Genomic DNA, 19,284 nt, shown 5'->3' with positions numbered 1-19,284 from the left:
TTATGAAAAAATATAGAATAATTATGTATTAAAAGTATTTTTTTATTTTATGATGAAATATACGGCAACCATGTTTTTGGCCAATAAAATGAAGAACGCGGCATTAATTTGAATTGCGCTAAAGGTTGCCAACTTAAGAATTATTTAATGTTACTCTTGTTCAATCATAACCTATTTTTAAAAATAAAATAATAAAACTAGCATGAAAATAACAGTTTAAATATCAAATAAATAATTATTTGCTTAATCGGTTTAGTAATCCGTAAAAACAGAAAATACAAATTAAATACTATAAAGTTTGTAACCCTGTTTAGCATTTAAATCCAAAGTTGCGTATAGCTGCGAAGCCGCCAAAGAAAGAATTAATTTGATATTTGTTTATTGTTTGTTTGTGTTTCTAGTTTTTACCAACAAAAACAAGGGAAAATGAAATAAAATTTAAGTTTTCAGTTGATAAATGTGACGAAACCGTTATTTATTGATATTTCAAAATAGTTTTTTTTAATACTTGTTGAAGATTACGTAACATTAAACGTGTGTGATGTAAAGAATGAAAATAAAGCATAAACATTACGTACATTGCATTAGTGAATAATTCAAAATTAAGTGATTAATGTGATCCATTTGAAAGAAGTGATTATCAGCGGCTTTTTTTTATGGAGAGACATTAATGTTTTAGCTAGAAAAGTCTACATTCAGAATTTAATGTACTTTAACTTGCCCGTAAAGTTTTATTTTATTTCTTCGGTTAATTTGAAAATAAGAATTAAAACTTCGAGTAGTAATACATTGTTTTCTACGTTAGTGTAAGTTGTATTGAAATTATCGATCAATGTATTTGTGATAAGAAATGTCTCTTTAAATTTAATAATTTTGAGTTGATTTCAGAACATTATGTTAATTTTCTTATTACATTATCCTTAATTTTATACTTTATTTTCAACACTTTATTTTGATATTTTGGGTATCTCGACACGGCTGGAAACTGAGATGGATCACGCAAACGGACCTGCTTTAGGCTGCAAACTTGCACCAAAGGTTCCCCCAGGTAAATTTGCATGTGAAACCAAATTTCAAGTAGCTAAGGGGGGGGGGGGGGAGTTCTGACACTTTTGCGTAAACAGTGATTATAGGCTTTGTCTTTGGAGATAATGGATAGGTTATTTGGCAAAAAAGTTTCCTTTTGGGATGTAGTTTTCCTATTTTTAAAAAATTTTGGATTCGGCCTCCAGGTTCCGGTACTCCAGGCCTCCAGGTGGATTCTGGACAGGTAAAAAAAAAATTCAAGATAGAACAAAACTTATCTAACAAAAGTTGGTACTTTATGGATGGTATGAACTAATTTGAAGAAATTTTTGAAATCGGGCTCCAGGTTCTGGTACTGCAGGCCTCCAGGTGGATTCTGGACAGGTAAAAATTGAAAATTTTTAATTTTAAAGTTAGAACAAAACTTATTTAACAAAAGTTGGTACTTTATGGATGGTATGAACTAATTTGAAGAAATTTTTTGATTCGGCCTCCAGGTTCCGGTACTCCAGGCCTCCAAGTGGATTCTGGACAGGTAAAAATTGAAAATTCAAGATAGAACAAAACTTATTTAACTAAAGTTTGTACTTTATGGATGGTATGAACTAATTTGAAGAAATTTTTGAAATCGGGCTCCACGTTCAGGTGCTGCAGGCCTCCAGGTGGATCCTGGACAGGTAAAAATTGAAAATTTTTACTTTAAAAGTTAAAACAAAACTTATTTAACAAAAGTTGCTACTTTATGGATGGTATGATCTAATTTGAAGAAATTTTTGAAATCGGGCTCCAGGTTCTGGTACTGCAGGCCTCCAAGTGGATCCTGGACAGGTAAAAATTGAAAATTTTTAATTCAAAAGTTAGAACAAAACTTATTTAACAAAAGTGGCTTCTTTATAGATAGTAATAACTAATTTGAAGAAAAATTTTGAAATCGGGCTCCAGGTTTAGGTTGTACTGCAGGCCTCCAGGTGGATCCTGGACAGGTAAAAACTGAAATTTTTACTTTAAAAGTTAAAACAAATCTTATTTAACAAAAGTGGCTTCTTTATAGATGGTATTAACTAATCTGAAAAAAAATTTGAAATCGGGCTCCAGGTTCAGGTAAAAATTTCAATTTTTACTTTAAAAGTTAGAACAAAACTTATTTAACAAAAGTGGCTTCTTTATAGATGGTAGGAAGTAATTTGAAGAAAATTTTGAAATCGGGCGCCAGGTTCAGGTACTGCAGGCCTCCAGGTGGATCCTGGACAGGTAAAAATTAAAAAAATTTACTTTAAAAGTTAAAACAAAACTTATTTGACAAAAGTGGCTTCTTTAGATGGTAGGAAGTAATTTGAAGAAAATTTTGAAATTTCAAAATTTTCTTCAAATTAGTTAATACCATCCATAAAGTATCAACTTTTGTAAAATAAGTTTTGATCTAACTTTTAAAGTGAAAAAATTCAATTTTTACATGTCCAGGATCTACCTGGAGGCCTGCAGTACCTGAACCTGGAGCACAATTTCAAATTTTTCTTTAAAGTATTTAATACCATCCATAAAGTATCAACTTTTGTTCAATAAGTTTTGTTCTAACTTTAATAGAAAAAAATTTTAGTTTTTACCTGTCCAGGATCCACCTGGAGGCCTGCAGTACCTGAACCTGGAGCCTGATTTCAAAATTTTCTTCAAATTACTTCCTACCATCCATAAAGAAGCCACTTTTGTTAAATAAGTTTTGTTCTAACTTTTAAAGTAAAGAATTTCAATTTTTACCTGTCCAGGATCTACCTGAAGGCCTGCAGTTGACCTGAACCTGAAGCCCGATTTCAAAATTTTCTTCAAAATAGTTCATACCATCTATAAAAGTGCCACTTTTTTTAAATAAGTTTTTTTCTAACTTTTAAAGTAAAAAATTACTGTTTATCTGTCCAGGATCCACCTGGAGGCCTGCAGTACTGAACCTGGAGCTCGATTTCAAAATTTTCTTCAGATTAGTTAAAACCATTTATAAAGAAGCCACTTTTTGTAAAAATAAGTTTTGTTTTAACTTTTAAAGTAAAAATTTTTTACTTTTACCTGTCCAGGATCCACCTGGAGACCTGCAGTACCTGAACCTGGAGCCCGATATCAAAATTTTCTTCAAATTAGTTCATACCATCCATAAAGAAGCCACTTTTGTTAAATAAGTTTTGTTCTAACTTTTAAATTAAAAATTTTCAATTTTTACCTGTCCAGGATCCACTTGGAGGCCTGCAGCACCTGAACCTGGAGCCCGATTTCAAAATTTTCTTCAGATTAGTTAAAACCATCCATAAAGAAGCCACTTTTGTTAAATAAGTTTTGTTCTAACTTTTAAAGTAAAAAATTTTCAATTTTTACCTGTCCTGGATCCACCTGGAGGCCTGCAGCACCTGAACCTGGAGCCCGATTTCAAAATTTTCTTCAGATTAGTTAATACCATCTATAAAGAAGCCACTTTTGTTAAATAAGTTTTGTTCTAACTTTAAAATTAAAAATTTTCAATTTTTACCTGTCCAGGATCCACCTGGAGGCCTGCAGTACCAGAACCTGGAGCCCGATTTCAAAAATTTCTTCAAATTAGTTTATACCATCCATAAAGTACAAACTTTTGTTAAATAAGTTTTGTTCTATCTTGAATTTTCAATTTTTACCTGTCCAGAATCCACCTGGAGGCCTGGAGTACCGGAACCTGGAGGCCGAATCCAAAATTTTTTTAAAAATAGGAAAACTACATCCCAAAAGGAAACTTTTTTGCCAAATAACCTATCCATTATCTCCAAAGACAAAGCCTATAATCACTGTTTACGCAAAAGTGTCAGAACTTCCCCCCCCCTTAATTGGTAACAACTGGAGATATAAAATTTGCTTATATTTCTGAGTATTTTGTGGACTTATCTCTTCAACACCCTTGTTATTAATAAGAACGGAATTCTCATACATGTGTCATTATTAATTCATAGAGAGTTAGCTTCCTATTACTCAAGCCAACCTTAATCCCTTCAATAAAGTAACAGGATCTCCGGCCGGCTGTATGTCTGTCTTTCTATGTGTACTGAAGGATCTCGCTAACCATTGAACCAATATGTTTCTCCTTCACATTTAGCTTCTCATAGGTTCTGGTAAGTTTTATAGCTACTTTGAGCCCCAAGAGAAATCGCTAAAAAAAACATAACTAACCTTATTTCGTGGTAATTTGAAGTGAAATGATTAGGTTTTAACCTAATTGATTTGTTCAGGAACTGTGTTGCAAGACATAAAGCAAAAGAAATGGGTTGTTGGAAAACCGGTTGGCTCAGGGGCATTTGGAGACATCTATCTTGCCAGGTTTATATATTTCAATTCTTCAAAGTTTTTCAATGTTGGATTTTTCTTTTAAAAGACCTACCCAATTTTGTTTGAAAATGTACAATAGACATATTATTTAGATATGCAGACAGGGAGGAAGAAGAATATGTGGTAAAGGTTGAGCCACACTCTAATGGACCTCTGTTTGTTGAAGTCAATGCCTTCCTAAGGTAAATACCGTAAATCGTCATCATAATTCACATTTTTAAGACATTAAATCTATTGTTAGCTTCTGTATATCTATTTTTCAATGAGTTGAATAGAATTCTTGAGGTACAAAGCATAATATTTATTTCCAATCAAAACGTTATCAAGTTATTTTATTGCTTTCCTTATTGTGTACTTAATTTTGTACAAGTTTTTATAATATAATCAAAATGTTTTTGTTCATAGGCTTGGACTGGAACAACACAGGGCTGATTGGGTGCCTAGAAATGGAAAGCCTCAAGGTATATCTAATTAAAACTAGCATGTGTTTTTATATTTTTTAACAACAATACAATATTTTTTTGTTTACCATGTAACTGAAGCTTATTTGTACATCTTTAATATTTAGGAGTAATAGCGTTTTAATGCCCTTGTACTACTAGGTTAAAAGTTTTTTTTTACTGGTTTACGTGTACATCATGTACATTCTTCAGATTTCAAAAAGAACTATCTTATAGGTAATTTGTTTCTAGGATGGGTTGGAATTCCTCAATATCATGGTTCTGGATCCTTTTATATTGGAAAGGAACGACTGAGGTAAAAGATTAATTGAATATATTTAGAGTTCAATTATTATATATAAAATGCTTTTCTGTATGAATTGAAGGGTTCTTGAGGTTTTACCTATGTTTTTGTTTTAGGTTTTTAATTTTATCACGACTTGGATCAGATATTGCGAAGTTTTTCGATGCTGGAGACAAGCCTCTGCCACTTACAACTGCACTTAACATTAGGTAAACATTGATAAAAATAAAAATCCGGAGCCGCCTGTGAAAACAACGGCACCGGATTTGGCTCCGACTCCGAACTAAAATCAAGAAAAACTCAACATATTTTTTTGCCAAGTCTATTTTTGATTTTTAAAGGTTTTAAAAGTTAAATTTTGGATAAAAATGGACTTGAAAAACTTTACGGGGAAATTTGCACATGCACACGACACAACAGAATTAAAAAATTATAATTAATAAAAAATCTCTTTTTTTTTAGCTAACACGGAGCCGGAAAATTACGGCTCCGGCTCCAGCAAAATATGGCGCTCCACATCGCTGTTACATACATCAAAAAACTATTTTTAAGTTTTTAAATATTTTATATTAGGTACTAATTTTTTCTATTTACAGCATTCAAATCCTGGAAAGCCTGGAGTTTATTCATAGTAAAGGATACACACACAACGATATCAAAGCTCAAAATGTATTGCTTGGTTTTGGACAGGTATACATAATGCTTTTTTAACCTTTACTTAAATTGTTTAGTTGCATATACCTACGTGTTTTAATGAATTGGTTTTCCATTATTATTAAGATTATTAAGTATTTCAATAAAATCACTTATTTTACCTAAATTAAAAACAAAACAAATAATACAAAATTGCAGGATAAAGAGACAGTGTACTTGGTTGATTTGGGAATAGCCTGTAAGTACAAAGACGGCATGGGATTTCATAAAAGCTCAGAACCAGACGAAAGAAAGGCCCACGAAGGAACTTTGGAGTATGTGAGCAGGTAAGAAAGTTTGTCATATGTGAATAATATTTTTTGAAGGCACAAGAACTTTAAAAATAGGTAACAATAAATAATGTAAATAATGCCTAATTAAGACATTCTTCTACTGCACATAGACTACATTACATTAGTGATATATTCAGACGTAACGTAAAACCCTTCATATAAGAGTAGCTACTTATAGTTTAAAAATAAAGAACATTTAATTATCAAACATCTTTTATTTGGTTTAAACGAATAAACACCTTTCCAAACATAATATTCTAAAATGCTTCTCTCAGGGACACACATACGGGCGTGCACAGTAGACGCGGTGATCTTGAGTCCTTGGGATACAATATGGTCCATTGGATTACCGGATACCTGCCCTGGATGGATAACACTGATCCAGAGTATGTTCAGTCCCAGAAAATTGGCCATATGTTCAACATTCCTGGATTTTTAGAGAAATGTTTTAAGCCTAATAAACCTCCCAAGGTAAATACTACAATCAAAAATATATACAGGGTGGGGCAAATAAGACCGGACAAATTCTAACTTCTTAACAAATGAACATAAAATCGTCAATTTTTAAAGATTTTATTAAATTTTAAAAACTGGCAAGCAAAATAGGTATATAACTATTAGATTATTCAATAAAATCGCCGCCAGCCTCAATCACCGCCTTCACCCGCCCTCTGAACCGCCCGCAGGCCCTGGTCACCATGTCCCTGTCCAAGCTGGCGAATTTCTCCTTGATGGTGGCAATGAGGGAGGTCTTTGTTGTATAGGCACGTCTATTGGTGCATGCTTCAATGTAGCCCAAGGCTCAAAAGTCCATTGAATTAAGATCGGGCTGCTGGGAGGCCCCATTTCCTTAGGAACGTGAGTAACCGCAGGATCCAAATTCATCCAACTTTAACGCTACCCTTTGACACGGAAGCTCTTATTTGGACCACAGTTGAGCTGGAACGACGTTCTATACCTTTTTGGAAATGAAGATTCAGCTAGGGTTGTCAGATCAATCCATAGTCTAAAATGAGTTTTCAAGTTCTATATGGGTCTGTAACGTCGAGAACCGAGAAATTTTCACGATTTCACACAATTTCTGACATCTTAAAATCTGCCACGTTTCACTTTGCCGGAGTACTACAGCCAAGCCACTTTAGATAGAGAGCTCTAGTCTTTTCTAGTGTCTTATTTATGTATCTAACAGTATCCCCAGCAAGTTGCATAACTCTACCTCATCTACAGATGGGCTGAGACCCGATTTAGTGGGCCCTAGTCGAGGATCCAGAATATTCCACCGGCGCATTTCGAATCTGCCTTGTTGAACATAAGCGCGGCAAGCTCGGAGTACGAGCCCATCTTTGTCCAAAGTTTTTTTTTTAGCTAAAAGGTAATTACCTAGGCTTTTTATAGTGGGGTCAAACGTCCTGATTGGTTAAGTTGTTTTGGCGCTATGGCCGTTTGAAGTTTGTCCGGTCTTATTTGCCCAACCCTGTATTTATTTATAACAAGCGACAGCGACCCTAGTGTCTTTTAATAACTTTAAATATTTTTAGGTTGTTGAAAACTATTTGGTCTATGTTAGTTCACTTGAATTTGAAGAATGTCCAGATTATTCTAAACTCAGAAAATTACTAATTCAGGTATCAATGATTTTTTTTAAAGTTAAAACATTTTCAGTGAATCCTTTCTATAGTCAAGTCCTACAAATGAAAGTAATTCTTAAAAACAGAATCCTTTATTTATGCAGTTTTGCAAAATTTTCTGCTTATTAAGTGTTGACACTCTACAAGTGTTGATTTATGTTATTTAAGATGGATGTTGTCCTTCTTGTTTATTTGTTTTTTAGTCAGTAGCAATTAAAATGTTTTGTTGGTAACGTTGTAAAAATCTACCAAAATTTAGTTTCCCGCATTTCTCAACGATATAAATATACGTTATTATTTAGGCAATGAAAGCACAAGGTGTTGATCCATACTCTCCATTGGTTTTCAGCAACAAGAAGAAGGTAAAACTAGTATATTTGTGAAAGGGATAAAATATGAAAAGTAGAATATTGAAATATATTTCTTAAACAAAGAATCACACTCCAAAATTAAGGATTTCATCCAAGAAAAACATTAAAAGGGGTAATTTCACGAAATGCATTTGAACTTAATTTTAGCGAACCGCACTTTTGGTTAACGGGTTAAACTATAGGTATTATATGGCATATATTTGAAAGAATTTGAATTTTCTACCACGTTGTTTTGAAAATATCAAGACTTGAAAATCGTCTTTTTGTTATATATGCAATTTAAAAAGACGATTTATTCAGGGGTATATATTATTCATGGGATACTCTGGTAAAGAGGGAGGGGGAATAAAAAAATATGTGGGAAGGGGGAAAAATGATAAAATAAAGAGAGTACCTAGTGAAAACATTTTTTCTATTTTTTCCCCTCCTTGGGAGAAGAAATATGGGATAGAGGAGTTAAATAAATGAATAAAATTGAATACTGAGAAAATTTTTCCTTTTTTGAGGAAAAAAACTAGGTGGGGGGGGGGGTGGATTAATTATTTTGCAGCAGAGGAAAAAGATGAAACTTGTAAAGAATACCTATACACCCCTGTATTTATTTGTAGCCTGTTCGTGAAGAAAGTTCTGATGAAGAAGATTTTCAACAGGAAGAGACTAGAGCCACGAGATCACAGGTAAATATAAATTGATATTAATAATAATATTTTGTTATTTATATTAAGAAGGTAAATTGTTCTATAGCAATATAGGTTGTTGTTAGATTATAATGAAGTTGGCCAATTTTTCTAGGATTGAAAATCCGATTCCGGAATCCGCCCAATTTTTGGCCAATTTTGGAATCCGAAACCGGAATCCGTTTTTTAATAGCGGATTCGGATTCTTAATTGTTAGGCTAAAATTAGCGTCTTGAGTTTTTTCTTTCAACTCCCCCTTTTTGAAGGCAAAGATTATCATCAATATACCTATATAATATCTGGTTCGATTCTCGGAAGTGAATTATAGAGAACACCAAGAACTTTATTTTTTAGGACATATGTAGCACTTAAATGTTTTTATTTTTATAAAGCCTTTTAAAATATTGCTAGAATCCGGAATCCAAATCCGGAATCCGCGTAAAATCCGCCATTTTTTTGGACGGATCCGGTCCAAAAATTTGAGGGATTGCCATCCCTAAATTTTTCAGTGATATTGAAAATTAGTACCTAGATTTACAATCATAGGAAAATGGAAGAAATATTAAAATTTTTTCATACTCATAGGGGACGTTTTTTTACATCTATAAATACGAGTAGGTAAACAGTTAAAATTAACACAATTAAAAATCTTAAGGAAAAAAATCTAAGAATAGCTTGTTCATTTGGATTGTTCCTTTCTTCCAAGTTTCATGTTTCCTGCTTCAAAAAGATAATTGAAAAAATCCACGAATTTTCAACTTTAGGATGAAGAGGAAAGATTTGCTCCCTGGTCATGGGAACAAGTATTGGCTCAGGATCCTGAATCAATCATCAGACAGGTATACCAATCCTATAATGTAAAGCAGTAATGTTTTTTTTTTGTCTAAAGCTTAAGATCTTAACAACTACTAATCTGATTGTGTTCTATATTTCAGGTAAGCTTAATATAGGTCCTGTGATAATTTCCGGCTATTTTAAGTTCAAAGGGAGGGGGGGGGGGGTTTAATGCAACCATCTCGTAATCAATGATTAAATGGCACTTAGAATTCGAATTTCGATCTGAAATTGTGCATGAATAATCCTTGGTAGGTCTATTTTCCCTAAATCGAGCAAAAACTAGGAAAAGTAACGGCTAACGGCTAGCGGCTTAGCCGTTTTCCCATTTTTTTGCTATCTTAATAGCATATTAGTCACGAAACCTATCTCCACATAATACTTTATCTCACCCAAAAACCTTATCAAACGGTCCTAGCCGGTAGCTGTTGGTACTAGAAATTTAAAAAAACTGTTATTGCTATCATTTAACATTAATCATTAAACCAAAAATATGTTTTAAAAAGTTGATTTCTACGTAATTAATGATGAATTTGCCCTGAAAATAGGCAAAAAAAACGGCTAAATGGCTGAGTCGCCAGCCGTAACTTTTCCAACTTTTTGTTCGATTTAGGGAAAATAGACCTACCAAGGATTATTCATGCGCAATTTCAGATCGAAATTCGAATTCTAAGTGCCATTTAATCATTGATTACGAGATGGTTGCATTAAAAAAAACCCCCCTTTTATTTTTATGTCTTTGGATGATTATTTGCTATATTTCTATCCCTTCGTATACAAAGCTCCTAGGTGCTTGGGGCGTAGCCGCTAGTTGTTTATAATTAAATTATATACAGTATTAACAAAATTGTTTAATTTAGTCCTTATGTTAAAAAGAAAATGTTAAGAAACAAGAATGGCTCAGTGGTCTTCATATAACAACCAAGTGCTGAAGGGACGGAAAAATTAAAATTAAGCTGTATCATTGGTCAGGGAAGGGGGGGGGGGGAGAGTGTTCCTGTTTCTTTTCCACAGTTTACAAACTTTAATAAATGTTTCTCATAATAACATTTTTTTTATATTGTAGGCAAGTAGATCAAGTGAACAGGATGACAATGAAGCTAACAGTGAGCGTACAGCCGCCTTCCAGCAGGAGCAAATGGCCATCCTGGCCAATCCTACCCCGGAGATGCAAAGGATAATGATTGCTAAGTAAGTTTTATTGTTAACATATAGCGTATTCGTTCAAAGTTGGATAGGTTAAAAGTTCGAATCTCGGCCCAACTTTTTGTCATAATAAAAGCCTGTTAAAATTGTTTCTACTGCTGCTATGTCAGGTGCATGATAATAATAGTTATAGAGACAAAGCTCATTAGGTACCATGCACAACTTCTCAGACAAAGGTCGTGCAATTAAAGGGTTGGTTGTCTGATGGGTATTGATACCCTAGGCGATTGAGAACGTTGTTCAAAGGTGACGTGGACTTGTACCCGAAGCGTCACCACGTCCCTAAAGTCAATAGTCAATCCCATCCACTATGAGGTTATAATTGTTGTATATTCAACCTAATTCACCAGATGTAGCCAACAAGCGAACATCTAAACCCAAGTTTATTTTTTAAATGTTACTTTCTGCCAATATTAACTAATATGTTTATTTATCTTATAGAGAGCTTCAAGAGAAGATGAGAGAAAGTCTGTCCTGGAAAGAACAACTGCAAGAATTTAATCAAAGGTAGAGTTTTAGCCCATTATTGAGCCATGATGCATCATAAAGACGTCATATAATGCAAAGTTTGGACCATTGTCCATCAAAAGATTGATTTGAACAATAAGTGTGTTCTATAAAGATTATCTTGCCTTACTCTGTCTGTATATAAGCAAGTAACTCTGGTTTCTTGTTAATAATCCCGTTATACTGTTTTGACATATATCATGCAATGATTCTTATACTTAGTTACATCTTGAAGTCTGCTCTACATGAGTCAATTAACCATATTTTTGTACATAACGAACGTTTTGTAATATGTTGATCAAGGTGTCATTATAACTTATGGTGCCAAGACTGTTAGTGTCTAACTATATCATATGATTATGCATGTACTGTACATGTTATTAAAAATAATACAAACGTAATATCGTAGGAATGCTGCTCAAAAGGAAAAGTTTGCCAACATGGACCTGGAGCCCAGAGAATATACACCTGCCATGGAGGCGGTCATTCAGATGCGTGCACAGAGAATGGCTGCCGGCATATGTACACCAATCACGCCGGAACCCTCGGATGATGAGACCGAGACTGAAATTGGAACTGTTGTCAAGGTACATTTAAGCTGGAGAGAGAGGGGACAATGGGCTGTTTATTACAATAGTCTCCAAAGTATTATGATAACGTTTTCTTATTCGTTGACTTATAAACTAAGGGATTTTTTATAATTTTGATTTGTTGGTTCATTAAGTTGTGTACCAAGCACTATTTATAATATACATAAGGATTAATTTTGTGCATCATCATTGGGGATGTATATCTTTTATCGACCATTGTCTTATCCCCTTTAGATCCCTTTAAATTATATCTGTATGTTTAGGCTAAACGTCGTAGCACCAGATCTTCAGGTACAGTAAGTCCTGCAGATGTGTCTATGACGTCAACGAGAACAACTAGATCCAGAAGTACAACACCGACAGAGATGTCACCAATGTCCACCAGGAAAATAATCATTATTCTTAAAATATCAAATTACCTATATCTTCAGATATATAAGATGTCTATAATACGATGCCATTGAAAATGTTCCCTAAACTTCCTCTTTAGTCAAGAATGGGGGATCATTTTACAGCATTTAAAAATTGTGAACATTTTGGAGGCAAATGTTTTTTTTTGCTGTTGGCTTAGGTATTCCTTTTCCCGATAGAAAATCAAATTCTAGCAATGTAAAAAGAATGCTATTATTTTGATTTTACCCTAGAAGTAGTCAAAAATAGGGATCTAAAGGGATAAGATAGGCCAAAAATACGTTTTGACACTTAACTAAATGAATCAATCATCCAAAATTAAATAAAAGTTGTTTAGCAAACGAATAAGAAAACTTTAACTATTATAAAAATATTGTGGACTAGTGAAATAAACAGCTTAATGCCTCCATTCCCAAGTCAAACGTCCATCATATCTTGCTGTATGCAGTGTTGCAGATCCGCATTGATTGTATGCGGATCCGGATCCGTATCCTCCAAATTTGGTCAGTGCGGATCCGGATCCGGTTCCGGATCCTTGACAAAAAAAATATTTATTCTTTAATCTCGAAGTCAAAAAAATGTAAGTGACTATTTTATATAAATTTAGGTAGATTTTTCCATAAATTTATACCCCAGGATCCGGATCCTTGGACTCAAAATAATGCGGATCCTTGCGGATCCGGATCCACAACACTGGCTGAATGTATTTACTTTTTACTAGAATAAATGATTAAATGACAACAGGGCAACAAGAATGAGCACTCGTTCATCTGGGCGCACTACGCCAACAAGTAAATCTAGCTCAAGGGCCTCAACTCCACCTTCTGTCAGGTATAAATTAAAATAAACTACAATGGTTCATCAAATAGTCAGAAAAGACATTTAAAAAAAATGAAATTGCTTAGTTTTGAAAGAATATAATGACTTTTTAGGTACTAATAAAAAATACGGCGGCATAGAAATATACTACACAAACAAGAACAGGCTTTCACAATAAAATATATATTTCTTTTCAATTGAATTCTATAAAATAATACCTAACCATATTTGCTAAACATCTTTAAAAAACAACAATATTCATATTAGTTTAAATATACATAGAAGTTAAACAAAAGGGGGGGGGGGGGTTAATGCAACCATCTCTTAATCAATGATTAAATGGCACTTAGAATTCTAATTTCGATCTGAAATTTTGCATGAATAATCCTTGGTAGGTATATTTTCCCTAAATCGACCAAAAAGTTGGAAAAGTAACGGCTAACGGCTGGCGGCTCAGCCGTTTTGCCATTTTTTGGATATCTTAAATGCAAATTAGTCACGAAACCTATTTCCACATAATACATTTTGTGGCTCAAAAATCTTACCAAACGGTTATAGCCGGTAGCTGTTGGTACTAGAAATATAAAAAATAGTTGTTGCTATCATTTAACATGAATTAAACCAAAAATATGTTTTAAAAAGTTGATTCCTACGTAATTAATGATGAATTTGCCCTGAAAATAGGCAAAAAACGGCTAAACGGCTGAGACGTCAGCCGTTACTTTTCCAACTTTTTGTTCGATTTAGGGAAAATGGACCTACCAAGGATTACTCATCAAAAATTTCAGATCGAAATTCGAATTCTAAGTGCCATTTAATCATTGATTACGAGATGGATGCATTAAGTTCCCCCCCCCCCCCCCTTAATGTTGAAAATATTAAATACTTTTTGATAGAAACATTTCTTATCAAAAATGAATTGTCCTTGTGTTCATAGGTCACGTTATCTATCTAATGTTGTTTTAGTTGTGTTACCGAATATTCTACAAGAAAATCCTCCAGAGCCTCAACTCCTGGTACTAGGTCGGGTTCTACTACTCCAGATATTTTCAGGTAAGATATTGTAACAAAGTAATAAGGTATGGCCAACGAGAGAAATAAATACAAAATTACCAAATGTTTTTTCGAATTAATTTAGTTGTTGGTTACAGCTGATTGTAACACAAAGAAAAGATTGTTACAAAAACTAGAATGATAACATGCATGAATAGCGAAAATTGCACTATCGGGCAGGCAATAAAATACCTAAAAAATGGAATCTTCACACCAAATATCACCTCTATGGTATTTTGTTGGAGTGTACCACAAGATTCCTTTTTTCACCCTGCTTTTTCCAGCAAGGAAGGAAAGAAAATAGAATAGTTATTTCTTTCATCGTATTATAAACCGCTTTCCGCGGATATAGAATGTACAATTATAAGACAAAAAACTAGTTTTAATCTTATGATTGTACATTTCTATATTCGTAGAAAGCTGGATATAATACGATGCTAGACATAGTTTTTTCGTATGGATGAGAACCGGTTCCTATCCACCGGATTCGAATGAATACGAGAAAAATATTTTTATAACCATTAATTTTATTCATATTATGCCCCCTCTCACATATTCTTTAAGTTTTTTTTCACCAAGGAGGGGGGGGGGGGGGATGGAATGGAAAAAAGGTTTTCAGTTCTCATAATTTTTACATTTTTTCTCTCAACCACATATTTTATTCCCCCCCCCCCCCCCCCCTCTATTATAGCAGGGTCAATTTGCAGAATTTATGTATACCCCTAGGGTACCAACTGGGCTTTCCTTCGTGCAATTGAAAGTAGGGGATGGGTCGACTTTCCCCATCCCCCACCTCAAGGGTCTCTAGAGGCGTGTAGGGGGCGTAACAGAGATAACTTCTTGGAAATCTTTACTTACCCTCTTTAAAAAGTTAGGTTCTTACTTTCTTTTTGTTTTATCATTAAACATTTTTCATTCTAAATATTCTTATTTTATTTAGGGGCCAAGGAGCAAGATCTAGATCTGCATCGTCTGAATATGATCTCACAGACTCTTCAGGTAAAGAAATGGATATAAGATATACTCACTTATTGGTCTTTTTGTTCATCCAGTAGGAGTGGATGGAATAAGGTAAAGGGGGCAAATGAGGTTATCGTTATTTAAATTTTAGTCAGCTACAAGTTTCACTTTATTAAAGTACATGATAATCTAGTATAAGATACAAATAACAATGAATCCATTGATAAAGAGATCATATTTTCCTGGACTATTGCGTTCAACAGCAGAATAGTTATTGATCGCATCATATCATATTCATAGACAGCTTTCCGCGGATACTAAAATGAAACATTATATTATTAAAACCAGTTTTGTTGGCATCGAGGGGCCGAACGTTCTGGGTAACAAAACTGGTTTTAATTTATTATTTTTGTTTCAATATTTGTAGAAAATTGTCTGTAATACGATACCATCATACCATACATGATTTTTCAGTATGGCGGAGAACCGGTTCGATTCCAGTTGTTATTAACCGGTTTCGAAGCAATACTGGAATTTTCTATCTTTATTATAAAGAAAAACATAAAATCATTATTAATTTTTTTTAGAATATTTGTAGAATGTTTTATAAACAATTGTTTTCCAACTAAGAAAATAAATCATTCCAAAAGACGTTTATGATTTTTGTATCAGAGAGATTTTTAGTGTAGATTTGCTCCTTAATATTCTTTCTATTACCAACAATTTGAGGACATAAATTAGACTTTTCATAGATTATTGCTTTTTGAAATACCCAAGCAATCAAAAAAATGACACATGAATTTTAAGGACGCGTAACAAGATCTAAGACTGACGGTCAACAAGATGCTACAGACTTTAAACTGCCTTCTGTTTTTAGGGTAAGTTTTACATTTTTGTTCTGCTTTTTTTATACCTATAGACAAGACAGTAGAAAATCATTACTTTCTGTCACATAATATTCAAATTGTTATGGCTTGACAAATATTTTGTTGTGTTATATTAGATTTTCAAATGTCTTGTTACAAAAAAATTATTGAGTTGACCATTTTATTGTTGCTTGAGTTTCTGTTATCCACAACTTTTTTAATCACAAAAGAAAGTTAAATGTTTGTCCTTTTTGGCAAAAGGTGATTTTTATTCTTTGCATTTTAGGTTACTTGTTCACTGTGTGGCAAGCGGATGTTAAAAGATTCTTTGTCCAAGCACATGGAGAAGAAACACCCAGTGCCGGATAATGAGCCGGAGCAGCCGGTCACCAGGTCTGGCAGGATCAGGAAACATTCATTCACAGTTCAGGAAGATGTAAGTAATTTTTTTTCGAAACCGATTTATATCCGCTGGATTAGAACCGGTTCTAAATGATACCGAACAATCATGTAACGTATCGTATTATTTCAAGTTTTCTACGAATATCAATAAAAATTTAATATCATAAGATTAAAACCGTTTTTTTAGCCCGTGCCTTTCGCACCTCAGGGCTAACAAACTGGTTTTAATCTTGTACATTTTTATATCCGTGGAAAGGTGTTTATAATACGATGCGATAAATAGCTATAATAGCTATACTTTTCTACAATTACACTAAGTGTTTGGCCCATCCGTATGTCCATCTCTAACGGATATCTCTGATGTTTTATTTATGTATGTTGGTTAGAATTATCCTATTAGTTTAAGAGTCCAGACTTTGCTTGATGGGTCCTGAAAACCATAGAACTGATAACTCAATTTAGAAAGCGCAGCAACTCGAAACCCTCTACTTAAAAGTCTGTGTTTCCGTCATACATTAGATATAAAAATTTTTACGTTATGAAATTGAAATTATGATTTCAAGGACAATTAGACAACATGCTATAAATGAAGCAACTCTGTAATCAAGTAAAAAAACTACTAATCGTGATTTTTACCAAGAAATAAGACAGATATTATCATTAAATCATGTATAGATCACCGAAGAAGATCCGTCCGAGACTGGAGGAGAGGATCAGGACCCACAAGAGAAAATATCTTGTCCCATGTGCTTTGTCAGGCGTGTGCAGTTAGAATTTTTTTGAAATAGGGAGGGAGAGGAAATGGGCTGTTTACAATAGTCCCCAAAGTTTTATAAAATAACGTTTTCTTATTGAATTTTGTATGGTTGGTTTATTTAGTTGAGTGTCCAAACGTTTCAACCACTTATTTTTATTTACAGAATGGTTTTTTTTGTGCATCATCATCGGGACTTTTGTGCATTCTCGGATTACTGGGTCCCTGGCATCTAAATGATATGTACATTCATTCTATTAATCATTTAAGTGGTCATAACAGCTTTGTATTGGTCTTATTGCCTATTTTTGTTGGGGAGATGGGATAGATGTCTAACTATAAGAAAACGTCACTGTAAACTGGGTAGATCTCAACTTCCCCCCCCCCCCAAAAAAAAAAAAAATTATAAAATTTCTAACGCACAAATAAACACAGAATACCCAAGCTGAAATTTGAAGCTCACTTTGATGAACTACATTCACCAGCTAGGAAAATTACAAGAAAACAATTTCAGGTAAGAAGATTTTTATTTTCTCGTATTTTAAAGTTAGAATATTTTTTAACCTATTTTTAATAAAAAATACACTATTCTAAGACATAACTAGCTGAAGCTAAAGTAATAATAAGTGCTTTAAATGAGTTAAGATACCTAGCACAGAGAAGTGATCCTTTTAAGTCTTTTTTGGAATGTAAAATAGTTTACCAAAAAAGATATTCGAAATTTATATTAATCATTACATTATACAATATTTTTCGTTTTTGCTCACTATCGATTCTTATTATTTATTCGATTAGCTATCCACTTACGCCATTTTTGCATTAGTCTGGCTAACAACATTAGTCTATCAACAACTCCAAATATCATAAATATCTTATCTTCCATTATGATTGCGTGTCAGCTTGACATGTGACATAGAATTTAATCAGCTGTGCGGGAAGCTTACCAATCTAAGATTGGCCAAAGGATTCTCACTTCGATACGTATTTAAATCAGAACCAGGGCTACCATAAATTTCACTAACTAGTCTTTATTATTTATTAGGATGTAATAAAAACGGATGATATATTAACCGTGCACGCAAGCACAGATTCTCCATGTAAGATATTCAACATCAACTCACCATCCAAACTAACCATCCAGGAGGAGGACGAAGCACAAAATGATTTTAAAAAGGTTTTGAGTTTTTAAGGACATCGAATTATAGAAAACTTGCTTTCCAATGTTTGTCTTGATTAAATTATGTATTGTAAAGATATCACTAAAATTGCAACAAAAAAACAGGGGTGTGTATTCTGCACAAGATTTATTTTTTTCCCCTGCTCCAAAATATTTTACCCCCCTCCCCCCTAGTTTTTCCCCTCAAGAAGAAAAAAATGGAAAATTTTGTTCAGATCTCTTTATTTTATTCTCCCCCCCCCCTTCCTCATATTTTTCTTGGAAAAAAATAGAAAAATCTTTTCAGGACTGTTTATTTCTTCATTTTTCCCCTCTCCCCTTTAGCAGGGGATCCCATGCATTATAAAACAGTAACAAGCCCTTTTCACTCCACAGGGGGGAGCATAGGCCGCTGACAATTCGTCAGTGTTTCTGTAACAATGTGGCTTATGGATATGGGATAGGGTTGTCAGCCCTAAGCCCTATGATTGCGGTGTAAAGCGTCCATTTGCCATCATCCCATGCATTATAAACTCCCCTAAAAAACATAAATACAATCACAACTACTTATGTATATAGAAATAGAAATAGTATAAGAAATCTTAGCATAATATATATGAATATCAACATATCTAGTATAAATGTATCTCATAAATATATAGATTAAAATTATTCAACTTTAGAAAAACCTTATAGATGGCTTATACTGTAGTTTTAACCCTTTATGTACGGAATAGCCGATGCTTAAGAATGCAATACTTAAGCATTTTTGACAAATTACTCTACAACCCACTTAATAATAGTTGTAAAAAAATGCCAAATTTTTCTTCAAAAATAATGTATAACTAAAGAAATTTGCTCAGTATTAGGAATTTTTATGTTTATTTGAAAACAATAATCATATATTACCTACTTAGTTTAAATAATATTGTATCCATATAAATTGTTTCATACCAAG

General features: G+C 33.5%; 2 protein-coding genes across 2 annotated transcripts in view; both read left to right on the top strand.

Moving 5' to 3' along the window:
• The window catches only part of LOC145324830 (nucleoporin NUP35-like), a 327,729-nt gene that overhangs the window by 299,367 nt on the left and 9,078 nt on the right, over nucleotides 1–19,284 (top strand). The gene's annotated exons all lie outside the window — the stretch shown is intronic.
• LOC145324828 (uncharacterized) lies at nucleotides 332–18,458 on the top strand. The gene is made up of 25 exons (XM_080167504.1): nucleotides 332–1,048; nucleotides 4,266–4,353; nucleotides 4,455–4,544; nucleotides 4,768–4,823; nucleotides 5,055–5,118; nucleotides 5,223–5,315; nucleotides 5,703–5,796; nucleotides 5,959–6,086; nucleotides 6,368–6,563; nucleotides 7,631–7,717; nucleotides 8,023–8,082; nucleotides 8,700–8,768; nucleotides 9,533–9,607; nucleotides 10,669–10,793; nucleotides 11,250–11,315; nucleotides 11,725–11,902; nucleotides 12,169–12,291; nucleotides 13,062–13,147; nucleotides 14,102–14,188; nucleotides 15,129–15,187; nucleotides 15,956–16,026; nucleotides 16,301–16,450; nucleotides 17,092–17,174; nucleotides 17,606–17,684; nucleotides 18,213–18,458. Exons 1-25 carry the CDS (start codon nucleotides 991–993, stop codon nucleotides 18,357–18,359), a joined length of 2,412 nt encoding a protein of 803 aa, XP_080023630.1. The 5' UTR covers nucleotides 332–990; the 3' UTR covers nucleotides 18,360–18,458.

Source organism: Acartia tonsa, chromosome 7 (genome assembly GCF_053477335.1).
Source record: "Acartia tonsa isolate MP-2025a chromosome 7, ASM5347733v1, whole genome shotgun sequence".
Lineage (NCBI taxonomy): Eukaryota > Metazoa > Arthropoda > Copepoda > Calanoida > Acartiidae > Acartia > Acartia tonsa.
Note: the sequence above shows the minus strand (reverse complement) of the source record. Positions and strands in the feature narration are given on the sequence as shown.